Below are 22,454 nucleotides of genomic sequence, written 5' to 3'. Positions count from 1 at the left end.
GTCGGAATCGGTGAGCCAGAACGTACATTCTCCCTTTCTCTGGGGGCAGGTGTGGCAACGAGGATTCTGGCATGCGTGTGTGCCGGGTTGTAGGGGAACTGGCGAACGAAGAGAGGATCGAACCAGGGAGTCTCGAAGGTTGCAGTCCCGTCGGGAGGCCAACAAGGGTGGCAGGCTGAACGTTTCACCAACAGAGGGGCTAGACTTAAGGATGAACCAATTGGTTTTCAAAATGTGGCGAACAGGTAGGTTGTGGGGGTGGTGGGTCAGAACCACAGAACTTATATCTGATAATAGTTCTGTGGTCAGAACTGCCACAGGTCTGTCTGATCTGTCTGAGGTGGATGATGGCTGTAGAACTACTTGTCTCGGTATGCAGCGAACTTTATGTAGGCCACATTCAAGAGGCTGGATGGGTAGTCACGTTGAAGGAAGAAGTCAGACATTTCTGCTGCTTTTTCTTCAAAGTCATCTGTGTCAGAACAGATGCGGCGCAGTCTGAGAAACTGGGAAAATGGAATGCTCCGGATGGTGGAAGAAGGGTGAGAGGAATGGAAAGTAAGGTAGGTGTGAGCATCAGTGTCTTTGTAATGAACACTGGTGGAAAGAATGCTATCAGACAGGGAAATGTTCAAATCCAGAAAGGCGACTGCGGAAGGAGAGATATCAAAGGTGAATTTGATGGAGAGATGGTAGTTACTGACAAAGTGTATGTAACTTGTATTCCCCAAACATACTGTGGATTTACGGTACGTGTGTGTGTGTGTGTGTTTGTGTGTGTGTGTTTATGTGTGTATTCATGTGTTTGGTTGTGTGTATGTGTGCGTGGGCGTGCGTACGTTTGTTTCCCCCCCCCCCTCCCCCCTTTTTTTCTCCCCTCTGTCCCCACCCCCCCCCCCCACCCCCACCCCCTTTTATGAATGTGTATCACTTTTAGTCTTGTATGCCTGTGCCCATGACATCCACCAACCACTTCTCTCCCCTTTCATTCATTTCCGTTCCTAGAGTTCCTTCCCTTTTTTGCGTGTTTCCCCTCCATTTTCTTTCAAACCTTGTTCGTTCCGTGTTGCGTCTGCTTTTTGTTGTCTTTTGTGTTCTTGTTTTTCCTGATGAAGCTTCCATAAGCGAAAATTCGCACCGTCTTGTCTCGTTCTTGTATTGGTGAGTACAGTATTCCTTTGTTCTTTAACTTTAGTAATTAACACGTGAAAATTGTAATTATCAAGGGAAAATTACTAATTTTCCCTTGATAATTACAATTATGAGGTTTTGGCACTAGTAAGCCCACCTGGGGTTACCCATTATCACGTGATAATTACTAATTAACGCTGTCAGTTACTGTTTTCATCTGTTAGTTACTCATTTTCACGGGAAAATTACTAATTTTTTAGTTTTGGCACTAGCAATCCGCCAGGAAGTGAGCCAAAACTAAAAATTAGTAATTAACAGGTGAAAGTAGTAATTTTCCCGGGAAAATTAGTAATAAACACGTGAAAATGGTAATTATCAATTGATAATTACAATTATGAGGTTTTGGCACTAGTAAGCCGTCATACGGTCCCTCAGTAGCCCATTTTCAGCTGTCATCCCCCCCCCCCCCCCCCCCCCCCCCCCGCATTTGTATTTTTTATTTTAATACAAAGCCGGGTTTTCCCGCGTAACATGCCCCTAATGGCTTTGCCGTGAGGGCGTAAAATTTACATTTTCTCTCACCTTAATTTTGTTTGGTTGTTGTTGTTTTGGTTGTTTTTGTGTGTGCGTGGTGTTTTTACACTTAGTCAAGTTTTGACTAAATGTTTTAACATAGAGGGGGAATCGAGACGAGGGTCGTGGTGTATGTGTGTGTGTGTGTGTGTGTGTGTGCGTGTGTGTGTGTGTGCGTGTGTGTGTGTGTGTGTGTGTGTGTGTGTGTGTGTAGAGCGATTCAGACTAAACTGCTGCCGGGACCAATCTTTATGAAATTTGACATGAGAGTTCCTGGGAATGATATCCCCGGACGTTTTTTTCGTTTTTTTCGATAAATGTCTTTGATGACGTCATATCCGGCTTTTTGTAAAAGTTGAGGCGGCACTGTCACTCCCTCATTTTTCAATCAAATTGATTGAAATTTTGGCCAAGCAATCTTCGAAAAGAATAGAGATAAAGAAAAGCGTGCTATCCTTCTCAGCGCAACTACTACCCCGCTCTTCTTGTCAATTTCACTGCCTGTGCATCGAGCGGTGGACTGCCGATGCTACGAGTTTATTACGCTCTTGCTGTAAAAATGCAGTCTTCTTCTTCTTCCCGTGGGGGACCGGATCCAATTTCTTGAGTTCAGTTTCATTCTGTTAGTTCGACAGCTTGACTAAATGTTGTAATTTCGCCTTACGCGACTTGTTTTATTGTTTGTGTTGGGGGGGGGGGGGGTATCCTTGGCATTCGATGTCAGTAATCCCACACGTTTTGGGCTTATTTTTGTGGGCCACAAACGCGAAATGTGCCTCACAAATTTTTGGGCTTATTTTTGTGGGGCACATTTTGGTTTTGTGGGCCACAAACTGTATTTGTGGAGCATAAAATAAGGGGCACAAATTAAGCTTCATAAAAAATAAGGACAAATATTTGTGGGGCTTAAACAGTGTTTTTGGCCAAAAAAATGTTTTGGGCTCTTTTTTTTCCTCCTTATTTTGGACGTTGAGCGTGGTTTTCAGACCTACTGCGTTTCGGTTTTTAGTTAATGGCGGTCGAAGGCGATCTGTTTGGACAGAATCTCCAATGGCAATGGTGTTTGCTAATGCGAGAGAATTGGGACGGGCGAACCTTTGCATATTAACCAGAGGTAAGTTTCCATGTTTCGTTTCATAACTGAGAGTGGGTTTATGGTAGTATGTGTTGCAACAGGTGTCATTTCGACTCACTCGAGTCACTGTCAGTGTCACTGTGACTGTCAGTCCACAGGCGCAAGGTATCGTTCACTAAACCAACACGTAGTTGCCCTGTACAGGGATTTTCTCATTAATTTGAAGAAGAAGATTATCACTACCACGTTTTTGCAACCTCTTTTCAAGGTGCATGATCATAATATTTTATAAATTCTTTTTGTTTTTAAAGATTGAGTCTAACTTGAAATACTCAAATAGGTAACCTTCTGATCGGCCGTTCCCAATTATTTTACTTGCAGGTTGGCATCAATCAGAAGAGAGCTAGAGCTAGTATGTTCAACTTCAAGGTCTCCTCTCAGCTGAAAAAGCCAACCGATTGCTGCATGATCTTGAGGCTGTCATGCACTGACAGAAGTAAAATATTTGATGCCACTGCCGCAAATCAGGTAAGACTAAGAGTAAGGCGAAGAGGTTTTATTATGTACAACTGTCAGTGTTATGATGTACAGTGTGTTTTTTCCTTCCCCTCCCTTACATTCTCAAGTTCTGGTCAGAATAACTCATATGGAGGTGTGTGTGTGACTGTGAGCAAGACTGGAAGAGTGTTTTCATTTTATTTTTATAATTCATGTTCAGGGATAATAATAAAATAATGAACACCTAAGAGTCCAAACCACAGAACTGCTCGAACCTCTTAGCTTTATTTCACCAGTAAGATGATCATGCAGTTCCTCCAGTATTAGAATCATTTTTAATACTAGAAGCGCATGACTTTCAGTGTGTACCTTTAAGTTTAATAAAGTACAATGTATTGCTGTAAACAGTCACTCACTCACTCACTGTCAGGATATATCTCATTCTCAGTGAAACTGTGTGTCAAGTTCTATTATTTTTTTCCTTTGTGCTCTACACACATGCATACATGTTATACATACATATATATATATATACATGTTATGTAATATGCATGTATATATATATATGCACACATCAACTTGTCTACATTGTATGTCTGTCACTCTATCAGTCTTTGTGAACAGATTCAGTTCACTGATTCAGTCAAAACTTCACTAAATGTAAAAGGACTTATAAAATTTTATATTCTAGAAAGATATCAATGCCACTGTCCACAGTATCATAAGAATCAAGCGTTAATGTTGGTTTGGTCGTCTGTTGTCGTTTTTTGTTGTTGTTGTTTTATGGGGGAGGGTGCAGTGTGTAAATTCATCTGGTTCTGTGGACAGTGTGTTTGTTGTTCCTCCACATAGCTAAATATCATACTGCATGTAGCTCCTAGTACTACTTGTCCTGTCAACTAACTGTTTTAAATTTGTTGCTCAGAGGAATGTTACTTCAGCCAATATTATATATTACAGGTTGGCATCGATCCGGCACAGTGGAAGAAGCAGATTGATTCCTTCATGATCGGGAGGCTGTCAAGACTCAAATGGGAAATATTTCATGCTAATGGCAATTCAGGTAAGAGTTCTGCTACATGATCATATTGTGTTTTATGCTCCCTCTCAGTCTCAAGTTCTGGTTACATTCTGACTGTTGGTGTGTGTTTGTGTGTGAGAACCGAAGTGTGTTTGTGTGTGTGTGTGTGTGTGTGTGTGTGTGTGTGTGTGTGTGTGTTTGATTTTCCCTGGCCAGTCAGGAGAGCTGCCAGACATTAATAGTAATAATACCTGCAGATTTTTCTAGCCCTGCAGATTGATGTTACAGACCTTTGCTTTGCTTTTTGAATTTGATAGCAAGCGCTGACAGGGAATGTGTCTTCTATATTTCATATTAAAAAGTAGGCATTGGAACTTGTCTATCAGGGAATTAGAATGTTTACGCTCTTGGCATTTATGTGGGTTTAGTGTGTGTGTGTGTGTCAGTTACAAACACAATTTACTCCTTACTCATACTTAAAACTTGTTCTTGTCATTGTGTTTGAATTTAAGATCAGTTCCTTTGTCATTCATTTGTCAGTAGGGACAGAAGATGACGAAGACCTGGCCAGTGAATGTGGATGAAAAGCAGTGCTATCCAGGTCCAGCTGTGATCGATGGGGAAACTACAGCACAGCGGCAGTACATGTCCACTCAGTATTGGTTGTACTGAGCTTTACAACTTGTTGCTATTGTAAATTTGTGTCAATGTTTTAAAGGCCCACTACGCCTCATTTAAAAAGTTGTCCTCACCTTTAACATGGGATAAGACCATCCCTCCACTTGGTCACAGACCAAAAATCAACACTTTGACTGCTTTCTGTAGTGAGGTAGATGTTTTGGTGGTTGCGGTGAATTTATTTTTTCTTTCGAAGAAGCTGTACCTGAATGTATTCTTTAAAAAGATACCACTCTGCATAGAGAGCCTTGAGGCAGTTCATTTTTGGTATGCAACTATTAGTGCCCGTATGGTCTTATTTCATTTAAAAGCCTCGGGGATGTCGTCAGGCGTCCGACATAGACGGATTGAAAGGCTCAGATGTCTGATTCACATAGCCGCATGGCGGTCAGATGTGATCATGTCCTATCGTTTTGAACTGAGCGCTGTCATTGTCCTATAAGAACTCTATTCCTTCGGACAGCGCACTATTCTATATTTTTCTCTCAAGATACACATTTTCAAAAAGCGACCGAGCACTCTCGCGTATTTGTGCACTGAAGTTGTGCAGTGCGGATCTTGTGTTTTCGGGAATTCCAAACCGTTTGTGATATGGGCTGTTTGGGCACACCTGTCTGCAGCACATTAAAGTTAGGAGTACGGGAGACAGCTCCAACTGACCATAAGTCTTGCATCTGCTTTTGGTTTCAGTTCAAGACATTTTGACGAAGCGCATTGAATTATGCCACCGAAATAAAACTAAGGCCTGTCCATTTACAAACATTGCTCGGTCAAAGTACAGTAAATCTTACATTTTGTTAAGGAAATGTGCGGCAGTAAAATTGAATTTGGAGAATACATGGAATAACCTGGTTTTCTGGGAAGTGACATAAAAATAAATAGAACAATTGTGAATACTTCTTCTTCTTCTTCTGTGTTTGTGGGCTGAAACTCCCACGTACACTCATGTTTTTGTACGAGTGGATTTTTACCTGTATGACCGTTTTTACCCCGCCATTTAGGCAGCCATACGCCGCTTTCGGAGGATTGTGAATACTGATCGACATAGAGTGCCGTTGCTATGGAAACAGTCGTTACATTGGATTTCTAGGAAACAGTTTAACAGCGACATAATACATCAGAAATTCCTAATATTTGGCACAAAGATGCACATGTATCGTATCAACAATCATATAGAACGATTTTTTTAAAACAGACTACAGTTGAATTTTGATATCTTTTGTCATAAGAATGAACGAATTTCTCACTGCATATTCATTACAATACCCCCCGCGGGTTAGGGGGAGTCCCATATTGGTTGGGACGAGAAAGAATTTACCTGATGCTACCCAGCATGTCGTAAGAGGCGACTAACGGTTCTGTTTCTCCTTTTACCCTTGTTAAGTGTTTCTTGTATAGAATATAGTCAATGTTTGTAAAGATTTTAGTCAAGCAGTATGTAAGAAATGTTAAGTTTTTTGTACTGGAAACTTGCATTCTCCCAGTAAGGTCATATATTGTACTACGTTGCAAGCCCCTGGAGCAATTTTTTGATTGGTGCTTTTGTGAACAAGAAACAATTAACAAGTGGCTCTATCCCATCTCCCCCCTTTCCCCTATCCCATCTCCCCCCTTTCCCCGTCGCGATATAACCTTGAATGGTTGAAAACGACGTTAAACACCAAATAAAGAAAGAAAGATTCATTACAATAATTAATTTAAATTCAACTGTAGTTGTTTAAAAAAACAAACACGTTCTATATGATTGTAGATATAATACATGTGTATCCTTGTGCCAAATATTATGAATTTCTGATGTATGATGTTGCTGTAAAGCCGTTTTCTAGAAATCCCATTTGACGCTGTAAATGCCAGTTTTCATCGCAACAGCCGTCAATATCCATCCACAATGTTTTCATTCATTTTAATAAGTCACTTCAATAACTACCCAGAAAACTAAGTTATTCCTTGACTGTATTCTTCAAGTTTAAGTTTGGTAATTTTACTGCCGCACATTGCCTTAAATCATAAATAAAGGGTTCCAGTAACATACCTTTCTTCTTTATTGATTATGAACTTTGGAAGATTAGATGTTGGATCTGTTTTTAAAAAATATTTCCTTGATGTGTTGTACTAAGATCAACCGTCTGCTTGGACATATACTAAAGATCCACTACCTGGCTGCTGTCTGCGGAAAATCGATTAATTCATAGAAAAATATGCCTTTCAGGGAAGCAGCTAGCCGGTTGACTGTACATGTGTTTGTGTAGAGGTGTTCTTATTGCATGTTCAAGCCAGGACAGATGGTGACCTGAAACATTTACACATTACATATGTATGCAGGACTGCTACTTTTAAGCTTAGGTGCAAGTGACGAAGTGTGATGATATATTTGTTTGACTGATTATGGGCATTAAAATAAAACTGCAAAAAGAATACTTACACTTGAGATCTGATTTTGTGTGTGTGTGTGTGCGCATGAGGGTGTGTGTGGGCAATTTGACATACTTGCAGAAGAAACAAACAGAGGTAACTGATAAACTGCATTTATTAACACAAAGATGTAAACAAAGTGAGTTCACACATTTCACAAAAGTAAAACAAGGCAGTCTCACATGCATTCACAATATTTAGTACTCGACTCGCATGAATGGCCAAAGATTATAGGCTGAGAATGCAAGTTCTAATTTGGCACATTTGTACATGTAGCTGCATCCGCTAGACATATATATATCCATCTTACAATAAAAAAAACCTACCGTAGTGGTTAGGACATCTGCCTGAAAATCTAGGTCCTAGGTTCGAATCTCTACAGAGGCATTTAATTTTTCCCCTTGGTTGAAATAAAAAATGCTCAATCCAGAGAGAGCAACCGTAAAGTTACCAGGGTAAAAGTAAAGCGTTGAATGCAGCTATGAAGGTCATGCCAGCAGTGTGGGTCAAGATTCAGGCCGCCTTCTATGCACAGAATTCGGTGTAGGATTCTAGCTCTATCTTTACAAACACATAATCCACAATAGTCATACAGTGGAACCCCCCTTTTAAGACCCCCTCCATTTTAAGACCTTGTTTTCTCAGACTTTCTGTTCATAACCTCTGTAAATTTTAAATTTTACCTCCATTTTAAGACCCCCTCCTTTTTAAGACCTGATTTTCTCAGATTTTTGGAGGTCTTAAAAGGGGGGTTCCACTGTAGCTGTAAGACATAATTTTGTTTAAAACTCTTATACCTTTTGGGGGAAATAAATTAATAAGAAAAGACATCACCACACTAAGAAGTCAGGGTGCTGACTTTTGCTATGTGACCAAGTGGAAGGATTTTCTTATCCCATGCAAAAAGCCTGATGAAGGTCTGACACAGTGAGGTGAAGTGTTTTAATGAGGCAGAGCAGGCCTTTAAAAAATAAGTTCACCACATCCAAGTGAAAGACACAATCTTGGCAAACTGTATTACAAAAGCAACATTTCAGCACAACATAAGAATGAATTGAACCATCCAGGATGCACCAGAACGACCCAAAAACAGAATCAATGAAAATCTTAAACAAGATAAAGTACTGACTAGGATTCAAAGGAAGAAAAATTCATGGGTTAACACATTTCATGTGCATAATGCAGTTAAAAGATCTAAATTCTAATATTGCAAACAAAGTCTATACATGAACACGCATTGACCGAAACATACACACACATCTCCCAAAGCTAAGCCTGTGTGTAAAATACTGCCTGTGAACAACTTAACTTAAAGCACTCAAACAACATAAAAGTCTAAGATAATATCACTTTATGTAGTAAAAACAAACAAACCGCTGTTTGCTGTAAGAAAATATCTGCATACCAAACACTACCTGTATTTAGTTGAATTGACAACTTACATTTATAAGTCAAAATGTACCCTTTGATCCACATCGCACCACACATTATTTGTGTAGAATGTTATTGTTAATGTATTACATGTTCATTTCACCACAAAGGCAACAGAAAACCTCTGTAAATGTCAGCATATATTCAGATGGACTATATTAAAGCAGTTCTGGTAGCTCCGTCAGCACATAATGGACTGAATCTGATCATCATCCTCAGCAAAGCCAGGCACTACTCTGCAAGCTGCCTGCACATCATATCTCGGCACCTCACTTCCTGGAAAATAAAGAAAATGTATTACTGAGCACATCCAGACTTTGCTGTGCACTGATGGGGATATGTTTTGGGTATCGAGAAGAGGGTGTGGGGTGCGGGAAGGTAGGTAGGAGGTAATACTTGTTCTTCACAAGATCAGTGGGATGGAGAATGGTGGGGGTGATACTGACAGTGACAACTATGAACTAAACTGTAAACCTTATTCTGTAATATTACAGGTGCCATCATTTCTTCCTGTGAAAACCATTTATTTCATGGATATAATAGATATATACTTTCATCATTAAAATTAAAAAGATAATCTTTCATCTTAAAATTAAAAAGACTTCCTCACAAGAACCTTTCTAACGACATGATATCTTGTTATGCTGCTGATGTGAGCGGCTTTTCTGGAATGTGATGGAAAGTTACTATTTTTTTTAATTCAGCATGAGCCTTCATCCCACACACATTCCCTATTTAGCGTTGACACCTTACAGTTTTGTTGAGAAATGTGATGTGAATTCATTCAGAAAATTCTAACTCTGCGCAGGGGCAGTCAGGGTGTTGGATGTAGAAGTAGGTATCCAAGTACACAGGCGGTATTACAATTTACATTGTAACTCTTATTCCATGTAAAAAAAAAAAACCTATAAAAAAACAACTTGCCAGATCTGTGATTGTGAACCAAGGAAAGGACTGACTGTATTTAAAATAATTCCAGTAATGAGTAAATCTTTCATTCTAGCTATTTCATGTTTTACTTTCTTGCATCACAATAGTTCAATGTTCATACAAACAGTATAATGCACTTTATGAGTATAGGGTTGCAATAAACTTTAAGATGGGAAGGAGAGAGAAAATAAAGATATTTGTACCATTATGTATATAAAGTACATCATACCAATTACCATGCACAGTATTACTATGCATCTTCAAATACATACATGTATGAATAATTTCATCTACAAAGTACTTGTTATTCAATTTACAAAGAACAAAAGACTGCTGAATGATCTACATCAGTACATGTTTATAGCTTCAGACTACCATCACCAATACCCAATGTTACATATATTTTACCATACAGATTTGACAAGCAAAAGCTGTAAGTGGTAAAGAAATGTGTAACTTACTCTTCAGGAGTAGTCTGTAATGTAAAGCACCACGCCAAGTCATCCTGATATCTCTCCAGTACATGTATGCATCCATGTTTAAAGGTAAACTGTTGGAACTGGAAGACAGGAGCTGTATGAATGATGCACATCATCTCTGGTTTCTCGGGAGGCCTGAAAACAACCATAACAATATTATCATAACTATTAACATGTCTTGAAAATGAAATAAGTACTATTTCAACTTCACTATCAGACGATTCAGAGCAAAATCACTCACTAATTCAGTAATTGTTTTGTTTATTCTTTTACAACCATAGTTCATACACTGATACAGCAGCATTTGATTATGTGCATACAGATTAAAGATCAAGCATTTTCTAAACTTGAGTAAAAAAAAGAACAGAACAAGCACACACTCTGTGACTCACACTCACTGTCACATCCAGTTACTCATTAACACACACATACACAACAGATGAATCTTGCTCAGTTCTACAAAGGCCACGTTTGCTATGGTCATGTCTTGGATTTTAAAAACAATAACTTACCTGCTTGTTGATCCAAACCGATGATTGAAAATCAGTGAGAGTAGTGTAGAACAGTGCGATTCATCGCCAACCTCCCCATTCAAGGCAGACCGTGTCCAAAATCAGCTGTATCATTCACATCCCGATTGAATTCTTTCAGAAGGGCAGTCGGTGTTTCAACTTCTTTGTCGGTATATTTCTCTGGTGGACGTGTTGAACTGCCAAATATTAGATTGTTTTCAATAATATCAGTCACGACGGCCGCCATGTTTTTTGTCATCAATACTATTCATGTACTCCACTAAGGAAGAGCGTTTTATTGTGTCTTAAAACCGACTTCTCGGGAAAGTGATCAATCGAATTTTATGGTCCACAAAAACTTGCTTCATATTTTATTTAAGGGCTACTTTTATTTGCCTTTATTTTTATGGCGCACATTTTGTGCCCCACATTTTGTTTTGGCCTTCATTTTGTGGTCCACAAACTGGAAATGTGTCCCACAAATTTGTGGGCTTATTTTTGTGGTCCACAAACTGGAAATGTGCCCCACAAATTTGTGGGCTTATTTGTTGGATTAATGACATCGAATGCCAAGGATAGGGGGGGGAGTCAACTAAGACTAACAAATGTCAACCTGGCCGGGCCAAGTTACTATTACTAACCAGTTTTGACTCGAGGCCACAGCAAGTTTGTCGTGTCTCTGTCAACGGTAAGTTATGTCAGTCAGTTTTGTCACAGCCAGTGTGTGTGTGTGTGTGTGTGTGTGTGTGTGTGTGTGTGTGTACGTGTGTGTCCCTCGTTGTCGACGTCGGTGTCTTCTTACCATCATCATGATCATTGTTATTCAGCCCTCACTGAGTCGGATCCACGGAAAAGTGCGAGCTGAAGCGAACGACAGTCGGAAATCAGGTGCGATCACTCCTATTCACTTCCGGTTCCTAATCAAATTTCGCGTGAGAGTGTTTTTGTTGTTTGAACACTGTGGAAACTGCAAGCCTATTTGCTGCTTTTTTGTAAGGACACACTTTGTTCTCCATAGCGTAGGATGTGACATGAATTTTGTCTAAGATTTTGAACAATCGGAATGAACCAGTCGCGTGCTTGATGTTATCTAAACTAATTTGTTCCACCCGGCATTTTGTTGCACATTTTGTGTGCCAGACTGAAACTTGCATTTCCCCTCAAGGAAATCCGCTGAGGATAATTTTGTTTGATTCGTTTCTAGGTTAGAAAAATGTTTTCTTGCTCCGCAGTCGTATTTTTCTGTCAAACGCCTCCACAGTTATTAGTGATTCAGAGGGTCTTTCTCCTGTGAATGTCATATATATACGACTTGTGTCTGTCTGTGTGTTTGTGTATCTGTGTGTTTGTGTATTTGTGTATTCGCCATGCACGCCCAAAGTTCTCGATGGATCTGCTTCAAATTTGGTGGGCTTATTCAGAGAGACCCCGGACACAACCTCATCGATGAGATATTTCAACACGTGCTCTCAGCGCGCAGCACTGAACCGATTTTGGTTCCACCTCAGCTATTTTGGTTCCACCTCAGCTACCCGGGCCCCCATACCGACACACCATAGCCGCTACACCACATCACAACGCCAAAGTTCTCGGTGGATCTTTTTCAAATTTGGACACCGTATTCAGCTACACCCCGGACACAATATCATCGATGAGATATTTCAACACGTGCTCTCAGCGCGCAGCGCTGAACAGATTTTTGTTTTTGTGTTCATTTCACCATTATAAGTAACTCTTCCTTATCTTCTCCAGTGTTTGGCGTTTATCTCCCTTCCTTCGTGTGGCTTTCCCGTTCAGTTGTAAGTTACTACACTGCGCTGTCCACTGCGCTGAGCGTCTTCGCATATTCCCGGCGTTCTGTTACTGTTACTATTTTTAGAAGGTCAACGCAGTGTACAGAACGTAAATTGGACCCGTAAATTATCCTCACTGTAAAAGTGCAAAGGTCGAATCAATTTATAGCCACGTGAAAAATACACTGTCATCTATCTCTCTATAGATACGGCTTCTCTGTGTTTTTGTGTGTGTGTGTGTGAGTGTGTGTGTCTCTATGTAAGCAACACCTGTGCATTGTTCAGTTCTGTTTGTGATGTGGTCTGGCGGCTTTTGTGTAATTTTATGTGAAACACTCAAGTCCTTAATGGCTCAAAACCGTAGGACTTTTAATATTAATTTTAACGTAATTTTATGTACTGGCCTTCCTTTGAGAAGCCATAACTTGCTCAGTCCTGTTTGAGTGGAGTTCGCCTCCAAAGGTGATTAACACGGTTACATTCGTCGACAAGGATGGGACTCGATATGGTCAGGAATGGCATTATGGCCACTGAATCATTTTCGTGCTGTTCCCATTCCACGAATCTGGGAGGGACCTAAGCTTGGCGGGTCCATTGTTCGGACCCGGCGAAGCCGGCGTACGGCTCTAAGTACTTCTTTCCGGCGAAGCCGGCTACCCGGCGAAGCGGGTATTCATTCTAGTTGTCAATATGATGCACGGGATAACAACCGATGTACACATGATTACAGATTAGGAAGCACTGTACAGTACAGCACCACTACCAACCAAAAACAAAATACATCGGCCCTATTTTTTTGCATTAACTTCTCTTTTGGTAGGATTATGTTTGCAGCATAGAACTTAGAAGTTAGAATGCACACTGCAGCGAAACCTATGGTTCCAATTTTCAATTATTTTAGAAAGACGCACTATTTCCTAACAAGCCATTTGTAAATGTGTGGGTGGTTTTATTATATGTGTGTGGTTTTATGTTTCAGATTTGAAGTTGCAAAATGCCTTTGAAATCCTGAAGCTGCTGGCCAAGCTATGCCGACCAATGTTCTGTAGCTGGGATCAACGTTTTTGTTGCTGTTTCAGGCCGTAGAGCCGGCTCTTAATTGCCATGTCTTCAACAAGGTTAGGAGGACTTTTCTTTTGGTGTAATATGTGCTTGGAACTCTTTCATTTCAGATTAAACCCACACAGCTCTGCCTAAACTTGGGTGGACAGAAGGGGGAGGGAGGGGGGTTAAATCATCTTTTTATCAGGGCTTGTTTATGAATTTGATTTTGTTTTTACTTTTGGAAATATGTGTGTTATTTCCTGATTTCCTAATCCTAACAAAAACATTAAGTTTAACAAGTTTTGCAGCACTTCAGCAAGAGTGACCAGAGTTACACTCACAGTTTATAATACCTGGCTGCAATAGATGGCATGCATTCTTCCCATGTTATAATAGTAATATTTTCTCAATTTGATCAAAAACTTCAAAATGATGGTCGTGGATTGATTCCTGCAAAAAAACGTGTATTTTCAGCCTGTGTTAGGCCAAAAAAAAAAATAGGTGTGGTTACGGTAACATAGCCAAAAAAAATAGGGTAGGTAGGTAGGCAATCACTTATTTTTTTGTTTAACTTTTTTTTCTAATGTGTACAAATTAAACCTACTTGACAGGGAAATAAGTGTGCGACTCGGGCGCTTTCGCTTTCATTGCGTTTTTTGCACTCGGTTTTTGTTTTTGTTTTTTTGTTTTTTGACAAATGTAATAAAAAGTTATAGGATCGGCCCCTAAAAATAGGGTAGGTCGGGTTACCGTAACCACACCTATTTTTTTTTTAGGCCTTAGTAGTGTTACCGATCTCAAAAAAATTACTGTCTAATTCAGTAACATGTCCTCCACATTGAAGAACATAACAAAATATGCATAACTCACTGAGAGTGTCTTTTATTTTTTTCTGCAGGTCTTCCAGAAATGTGAAGGTGAACAAGCGATACAGGGGAGGTGATGATGAGGATGATGACGACAGCAAGTTACCAAGGCGACGGTGCGAGCGCAATGGGTGTCCCTGTGAGGTTCCCATCTGCTTTGCCAGGGTGGCCGACAGGTACTTTCTGTGATAGATATATATATCTGATTTCCAAACCATTTTTCAGAGCAGGAAAGGGAAGAGATGCAATAGCTTGTGTTTTCGATAACATGACTGGCAGAAAAAAATGTTTGTAACCTGTCAGTGTCAATGAGTGATTTTTTTCACAGTTCCAGGGGTGAGTTTTGGCGCTCGCCCGCGGCGACTTCAAATCGCGTCGGGCGAGTTCGAAATTCCTCTGAAATCGCCCGCCGGGCGGGTTCAAATTTTGCTGAAGTACAAAGTCGTTAGGCAACGTAGTCAATCGGAACGGCCGGCGAACAAATATCTCTGCGGGCGATCTCAAAATCTGTCACTTCTCTACTGCCCACTCATCCCCCCCCCCTTCCCCCACTTTGAGGACTCAGGACTACCATCAATCAATGTCAGACACATTGGCTAGACAGCTACCCCCCTCCGCCTCACTTGACCGTGTCATCACCCCTCCAGTGCCACGAGCCGCTGGCGATTGCATCAGCAGTCAAAATAGTTAAACCCCCCTCCGTCCCCCCTCTTTGCGCTATTTACTTCACCCCCTCTCTGATCTTATCCTGCGCTCACCAATCCTTCAGAGACTTTCACATGTTGTAAAACAGTTTCCTCTCAGATAAAAACTCGGTCATTGACCCCGAGTAAGAAGGTCAGTGTCTCGACAGGCAGCTGTGTTCAGATTGCAAGTAACGGTCATTGACCCAGGTCTCAAGGCCAACCAGCTTTTACAATGCATCTGCCTTTGATCTGACCGCCCATCCAGAGCAAACATATTCCCCCTAGCCCTCTGTATTTTTCCTTTGATGTGCCTGCTATGTACCACTGATCCAGTTTCTGGGAAATGTATATATATATACAGCATGACTTCCCTTCTTTGTCTCTGTTAATCTAGGGAGAAAATATCCAGCGATATTTCTCCGTAGGCCTAAAGTTCGGCCATGACCTAGTCAAAATAACTTGCGCAGCCGCAGAAACAAGAAAATGGAAATCTTATGAAGCCGTCATCAACACGAACACAATGATTGCAGAAGCAAACTCTGTACCTACACGACCGAGACACAAGACTGATTATTTCACAGCTGCAAAGGGTAAGCTTACTCACGTCAGGTCTTCACTGACAAGCTAGGAACAGGCGGAAAATTCCAAACAAAAGTAAATGACGTCAAAGTCTCTTTCGCTTTGCGTGTAACTTTGTCATGACGTCCTTTTGTGACGACAGTATACGCGACAATTTGTTCGCTTCCGGTGTCATTTTAGACTGAAAAGCAACTCAAAAGAAGGAGCTAAGCCTCTGTCTTGAAACAGCTGAAACACTCTTTTGGATTGCCGTTTCAATGTTAACCAAAAAGTTAAAGAAAAAAACAAGGTTCAGTTGCGAACTGACAGCGGATTGAGCATTTATTCCTGTTGATGAAGGTATGATTGAAGCTTTATTCTCTCCGTCAACCAACAAGACTAGATTTGTAGCAGACGAAAAACAAAGTGTGCGTTTTTCCTGTCTTGTGAAGGCGATTATGTCGTTATAAGTTATCTGTACGTTGTAATGACATTTCAAAACAAAATTTAGCTTTGATGCGTCACGGGATAATAAGCTTATACGTTTTTATCCATGGAATTGTTTTTTTCGTCTCGGCAGGGTGAATGAATTCATTATGTCTTTTCCGGAACTGGACAAAACTGGCCTTGCCAAGACTGAAACAAAATATAGTTCTACAACTTCTAGGCTTGGGTTGATTGCCCATGGTGAATTTCCAATGATTTGTTGCCACATCCCATGACAAATTCTCTTTACTTTGGTCATGCCATATATACGTTACAGTTCCGTCCATGCATGGTATCGCGTGATATTTTGTCTCGACGGGGTGAAAGAATATAATGACGTCACTCTCGGCAGAGCCTCGAGTGACGTCATCATATTCATTGACCCAGTCTCGACAAAATATCAGGCGATACCATGGATGGACGGAGCTGTAACTTATACATATAATTATGTCATTGACTGCAGGGATACTCATTGAGACCGTTTTCCCAAATATGTTAACACCAGCTTTGCTGACCAACTTAGTACAAGTAGTGACAGTACTACTGCTGTCAATTATTTCCCTTCAACTAAGGAAGTAAAAAAACCCACCCAGATCCACTATATGTGATAAAGAAGAAACGACAGACCTTCAACAATAGGACAAGGGATGCAACTCTGCTGAATCAAAAGCATAAAGATCACCTGTGAACAATTCTAGGATCAGGAAATCTGAACATCTGTTTGTTTTCATTAGGAAATAGAAATGAAATGTAATGCTTTTGATTATTTATGACTTAAGCTGTGGTAAATTTGGCTGGTATGCAACTTTTACAGTAATATTAATAACACAGACATAAAGAAAAAGAAACAAAACAAGAAAACAAATGTTTTGTTTGTAGTCAGCTTTTTATACTTGGTTTTATACAACAAAAAACATAATTTAAATTTAAAAAAATGCTGATTTACTCTTTTGTAGTGTGTGTTTATGTGGTAAGTAAAGTTCCATAGTAAATTACTTTGTAAATTGTGTGGTAGGGGTACATAAAGGGGGTAACTTTTAGTGAGGTTTTGTGTGTGATTGTGTGACAGGGTGTGAATGTGGTTTTGATTTCTTGTTTCTTTGTGGCGGCTTTTATTTTAAATTCTTTATTAAAACAAGGTTAAGTATCATTATATTAAAACATAGCATTTTAGTCATCAAGTTTTCTGTGTGTTTGTGGTAGTTATTAGTAGTGCAAATCTACATGTATGCATTATAAGTATGAATGTACGTCTTTTGTGTATGTGGTTAGCAAGCGACGAGCCGCTGGGGCGGTTGTAAGAAATCCCGGCAAGTTGGGGGCCGGTTGGGATTTGGGGGGGCCGGTTCAATTTTTGGCAAAAAAAGTTAAGGTACACCCCTGCAGTTCAGAACTGAGATGAGGACAGTCAGATAACTTGGACTTGGTTCAGTTATTGCTGTAGTGTTAACTGTGTTAGTCTAACGGAAGGGTGAATGGTGATTTGGTGCTTCTTGTACTGAATTATTTGTCAGTGTCAGGAGTCCTTGATGTGATGGTTCTTTGATTGACAGGTATGATAATTATAACGATTAAAGGCTGACATAGTCCTATTTAATTAGTTCAATTGCTTCCAGGGCTTTTCCCATCGTTGTGGAGATGTATAAATTAAGCTTCCTGCAAAGTTTTAGGTTTGAAGTCCTTACCAATTACGAAAAATAATTAATTCTTTATTGCGTTGTTTAGCAACAGTTCTCCAGGACTCTTGGGCTATTTTTAGACGGTTGACGTCACTTCGTGTTGTTTCGTAAACCAAAGATGGCGTTTGAGACTTCTGTTTACATTCGACACTATCAACACCACTTTGCAATACTGAAATAATTGTTTCTGTGTTCGAAAGCTACAGCCAATCGTTATTATATCCCCTTAGGTACAGTTTTATAACATTATTGGCACATGTAAACAATATGAATTAATTCATGAATGCTACGAATATGGCAGCCTTTAACACTTATCAATCACCCCTTCTAACCGGAGCTCACGGCGACGTAAAGTAGCAAATTGTGCTCACACACACACTAAAATACACTTAATAGTTGAATAACCCTACTGCAAAACTGTCCCACAAAACACCACTCACCAAACCAATACAGACACATAGATTATATATATAGCCTAGCGACCATTTAGAAAATCTTTACGCGTCTAGTGGTGTCACGTGGTGCGCTGAAACAGAGAGTCTGCTATCTCTTCCTCCCCTCTCCCAACCCAGCTTCGAAATGGTCCATAGACTATATGTATATATGTAAAGCTTCAAGGCACTGACTTCTACAATCTTCCAGGTGTGCTGGCAGCAAGTGGACGTCACGATGGTATCACATCACACCTGCCGAACACTTCTGCAACGAGTGCTTTGAGTACTTCTACAGAAGGTAAGGCTTTCTTGTCTGCACAAAGTGGTGAATGTTGCACACAGACTTTACAGGTATATATACTATGTAAAGTTTGTTCTGATATTTAGTCACATTACAAAGAAGACTATTTGAAACCATGATACTACTGTGCGTATTACTATTAGAGTGAAAGACAAAAACATTGTTGCCTATGTACCGTAAAGTGATAAGAATCCTTATTGATTTCTGTTTTTATTGTATTGTAGTACTAGTAGCCACAAGCACAGACACCAAGAGAATGAGCGAGACTGGGCTTCACAGAATCACACAGCCGCTCAGATGCCAGCCTGAAGAAGTTCATGTGTCTATTTACTTTCCTTTCACTATTTGAAATAATATATTGTCATTGAATTGTATGTATTGTATTGTATTGTATTGTATTCTAACCACGAACACGGCCACCAGTTGTTTGAAGAGTGAAAGCGAGACTGGACCTCACACAGTCGGTCAGAGGCCAGCCAGAAGTAGTTCATCTTTCTGTTCTCTCTTCAGGGTTCCACACAACCCCAAAAGTCAAGGGTATTCATACCCTTTCAGGAAAAAAGTAAAGGGTTTTTATACCCCTTCCAGATTTTTCACAGGGTATGAGTGACAATCGGTGTATCCATGAAATGTCTTTTCTTTTCCCATAATGTCAGTGTCGACAGAGGAGTGGCATGAACACGGCGTGTACTTTAGTGGTCTCAGTAGAGCAGGCGGCCTGCGTGCTGTTGCTTGTAAACTAGCAAAGGCTATACCCTTTCAGCGTTTGAATCGTACGGTTTTTTACCTCTTTGGAAGAAAACAGTTACGTATTTATACCTCTTCAGAGAGCATCTTGTACGTGATTTGGAGGGTCAAAGGGTATTATACCCTTAATTCTACGTGATGTGGAACCCTGCTATTTGAGATCATAAAGTCTTATTGTATTGTATTGTATTGTATTGCAGCTACAAACACGGCCTTCAGCTGTTTGAAGAGTGGAAGCAGACTGGGCTTTGCACGGCCAAGGCTAGCCTGAAATAGTTCATGTGTCTTTTTCCTTTTCTCTGTATGAAATCATAAGAGTGTTAAAGCATTGTATTGTATTGTATTGTAGCCACAAACACGGCCACCAGTTGTTTGAAGAGTGGAAGCGAGACTGGGCATCGCACGGTCGGTCAGAGGCCAGCTTGAAGAAGTTCATGTGTGACACCTTGGTGCCGTACTGGGTGCAGTGCACGGTGCCCGACTGCCGGAAGTGGAGACAACTCTCCAAAGACGTCGTCCTCAAGCCGACTTTCATCGATAGATACGTGTGTGGCATGTCTGCCTCTGGAATGAAGGTAAGTACAGGTAAATACTGATAGACAAATACAGATTATTTTGATGGAAAAATACAGATTATTTTGATAAAAAATTTCAGATTGTTTTGATAGAAAAATACAGATTATTTTGATAGAAAAGTACAGATTATTTTGATAGAAAAGACTGATTATTTTGACAGAAGATGACTGATTATTTTGATAGAGATATGTGTGTGCAATGTCTGCCTCCGAAATGAAGGTATGTGTAGAAAAATACAGATTATTTTGTCCCCAATGTTCTCTGGAAAATGTCCTGTTGTGGTTAAAAACACAAGCACTCATAAGTACCATAACACAGAAAAGCGTATACAAGGAGTAAACAAGGTTAATTGAAATGTGAAAACATGAACAAACGCATGCAGGAAAAAGACAAAAAGGGTAGTACCATGCTGTATGGCAGCTTGCTTTCCCCAGGGAGAAAGTAACCCCAATTGCCATGAGGGTAACATCACAGGACAATGTCTTCTTCTTCTTTGTTCAAAGGCTAAAACTCCCACATTCACTCATGCTTTTACAAGAGTGGTTTTTTTACACGTATGACCGTACTTACCCCGCCATTCAGTCAGCCATACGCCCCTTTCGGGGGGGACAGGATAGTATGATATCTTATCCTTATCCTTATCCAATTGAATATCACCACGCCAGTGGATGTTTAGTGTTGCGTTTACCATTTTCTTGCTCTCAATCAATCAATCAATCAATGAGTCTTATATCACGCATATTCCGTGGGTACAGTTCTAGGCGCTCTGCAGTGATGCCGTGTGAGATGAAATTTTATGCGGCCAGTAGATTGCAGCCATTTCGGCGCATATTTACCTTTCACGGCCTATTATTCCAAGTCACACGGGTATAGGTAGACAATTATTAACTGTGCCTAAGCAATTTTGCCAGGAAAGACCCTTTTGTCAATCGTGGGATCTTTAACGTGCACACCCAATGTAGTGTCAACCTGATGCCTGTGTTCCAGAAAGGCAACCAGAAGGATGCTTGCTCAAACCCTGAAGATGAGGTGAGACTGTGCCATCTATCATTGACATTTTGTTGACACATTGTTCTGCTTTGCATGTTCGCTTCCCTCTGACGCCGTTTGCAGTGGAAAAAGCAACTCAGTAAACTTTATTCTCGTGATAATCTGAGCAACATATTTCCCATGAAAATGAGTTATTAAAAACCAAGTGTTTTGGAACTTCTAATCAGATTAAACCTTGTGTTTAAAAAAATTCGTACACTTCAAAGTATTCTTCTTCTTCTTCGTTCATGGGCTGAAACTCCCACGTTCACTCATGTTTTTGCACAAGTGGGTTTTTAAGTGTATGACTGTTTTTACCCCGCCATTCATTCAGGCAGCCATACACTGCTTTTGGGGGAATTTCAAAGCATTGAAACGTCTTCAACTTTTGACTAGTCTCTTAACGCATTTTGCTTCATGTCGTCTTCTTGAACTGTTGTAGGGGTAAAGGGTTTGTTCTGTGTGTTTTTCAAACTTCATAACTGTATCTGTATTCTGTGCAGAGAGTGACGTTTATAGAAGAAGATATATGGCTGCGGCAAACGACAGTGCCCCCCTACCTGAAAGACTCGCCGGCAGCCCTGATGTTGCTAGGTTACTACCCGGACGGTGTAGGAATCAGTGCCACCGACCCCATCATGCACACCGACAAGTCCAAACCAACAGGTGAGACACAGGCAAGGGGGAAAAAAGATTTTGTGTGTGTGTGTGTGGGGGGGGGGGTGTTTGTAGTGTGTGTGTAAGAGTTTGTGTAAGAACTTTACAAAATTTTAGTAACGTATTCATAGCGAGTTTTTTGAAACTGTTAACACTCGAACCTCCGGGTAAGTGGGTTGAGACGGATCATATATGTATGTGTTGCAATGCGTTTTGGGTAATATGAAAGCAAAGTGAAAGAAGTCGTCGTGGTGTAAAAACGGGCGTTAGGGATCTGCGTATGGGTTTTCTAGCGGGCGATGTTGGGGGCTGTAGGAGACATTGGGTTAATGAGTAAAAGATTCATAACCTCTTGAACATTGGTTTACGGCTGTGATTTCTGGCGTATGTAGTGAATAACTGCTGGACTGTGCATACTTCTATCAGACATTGTGAGTGTATGCATAAAGCTGACTTCCTGGAGTAGAGAGCGTTGTTGCAGTGTTCCCATGCTGCGAGTACATCAGCCCCTTCGTGCTGTCAGAGGGGAGACAACTGGCCTACATGATGATGCCCGACATGATGGAAGCGGAGGAGATGACAGCGTTCCCTCTCGTCGCTGAGTACCAGCCCTACGTATACCTGGCCATCAGGAACCTGGTGCTGGCTCTCTGGTCGCAGAATGCAAAGGTTTGTCTTGTATAAATAGCGATTCAGGCTCAAGACTGGACATGTTACCGTCCTTATCTCTTCTTCTTCTTCCTCCATGGGCTCAAACTCCCACGTTCACTCATGTTTTTGCACGAGTGGGTTTTTCCGTGTATGACCGGTTTTACCCTGCCATTCCGGCAGCATACACCGATTTCGGGGGAAGCATGC

General features: G+C 40.6%; 1 protein-coding gene and 2 long non-coding RNA genes across 4 annotated transcripts in view; 2 read left to right on the top strand and 1 right to left on the bottom strand.

Annotated features, from left to right (window-relative positions):
• Positions 1 to 2,380: 2,380 nt before the first annotated feature.
• LOC138980495 (uncharacterized) lies at positions 2,381 to 7,391 on the top strand. 2 transcript variants are annotated; one of them, XR_011460356.1, is made up of 4 exons: positions 2,381 to 2,818; positions 3,161 to 3,307; positions 4,238 to 4,340; positions 4,839 to 7,391. It is a non-coding gene; the product is annotated as an uncharacterized lncRNA (long non-coding RNA). The 2 variants fall into 2 exon arrangements; XR_011460355.1 differs by having other exon boundaries at positions 2,382 to 3,307.
• A 94-nt stretch (positions 7,392 to 7,485) lies between these two features.
• On the bottom strand, positions 7,486 to 11,320 carry LOC138980494 (uncharacterized). The gene is made up of 3 exons (XR_011460354.1): positions 10,741 to 11,320; positions 10,211 to 10,363; positions 7,486 to 9,095 (listed from the first exon to the last, which is right to left on the bottom strand). It is a non-coding gene; the product is annotated as an uncharacterized lncRNA (long non-coding RNA).
• Positions 11,321 to 11,643: 323 nt separating this feature from the next.
• Positions 11,644 to 22,454, top strand: part of LOC138980493 (lysine-specific histone demethylase 2-like) — a 31,088-nt gene continuing 20,277 nt past the window's right edge. Inside the window, exons 1-8 of the mRNA XM_070353372.1 lie at positions 11,644 to 11,732; positions 13,513 to 13,651; positions 14,476 to 14,619; positions 18,495 to 18,584; positions 19,684 to 19,909; positions 20,898 to 20,939; positions 21,443 to 21,605; positions 22,078 to 22,265. Coding sequence (XP_070209473.1) covers positions 13,638 to 13,651; positions 14,476 to 14,619; positions 18,495 to 18,584; positions 19,684 to 19,909; positions 20,898 to 20,939; positions 21,443 to 21,605; positions 22,078 to 22,265 — 867 coding nt within the window. The 5' untranslated portion in view covers positions 11,644 to 11,732; positions 13,513 to 13,637. The remainder of the gene's footprint in view (positions 11,733 to 13,512; positions 13,652 to 14,475; positions 14,620 to 18,494; positions 18,585 to 19,683; positions 19,910 to 20,897; positions 20,940 to 21,442; positions 21,606 to 22,077; positions 22,266 to 22,454) is intronic.

The sequence above is a fragment of the Littorina saxatilis genome, linkage group LG11 (assembly GCF_037325665.1).
Source record: "Littorina saxatilis isolate snail1 linkage group LG11, US_GU_Lsax_2.0, whole genome shotgun sequence".
Classification (NCBI taxonomy): Eukaryota; Metazoa; Mollusca; class Gastropoda; order Littorinimorpha; family Littorinidae; genus Littorina; species Littorina saxatilis.
The sequence above is the reverse complement of the archived record's forward strand: the minus strand, read 5'-3'. Positions and strand labels throughout refer to the sequence as shown.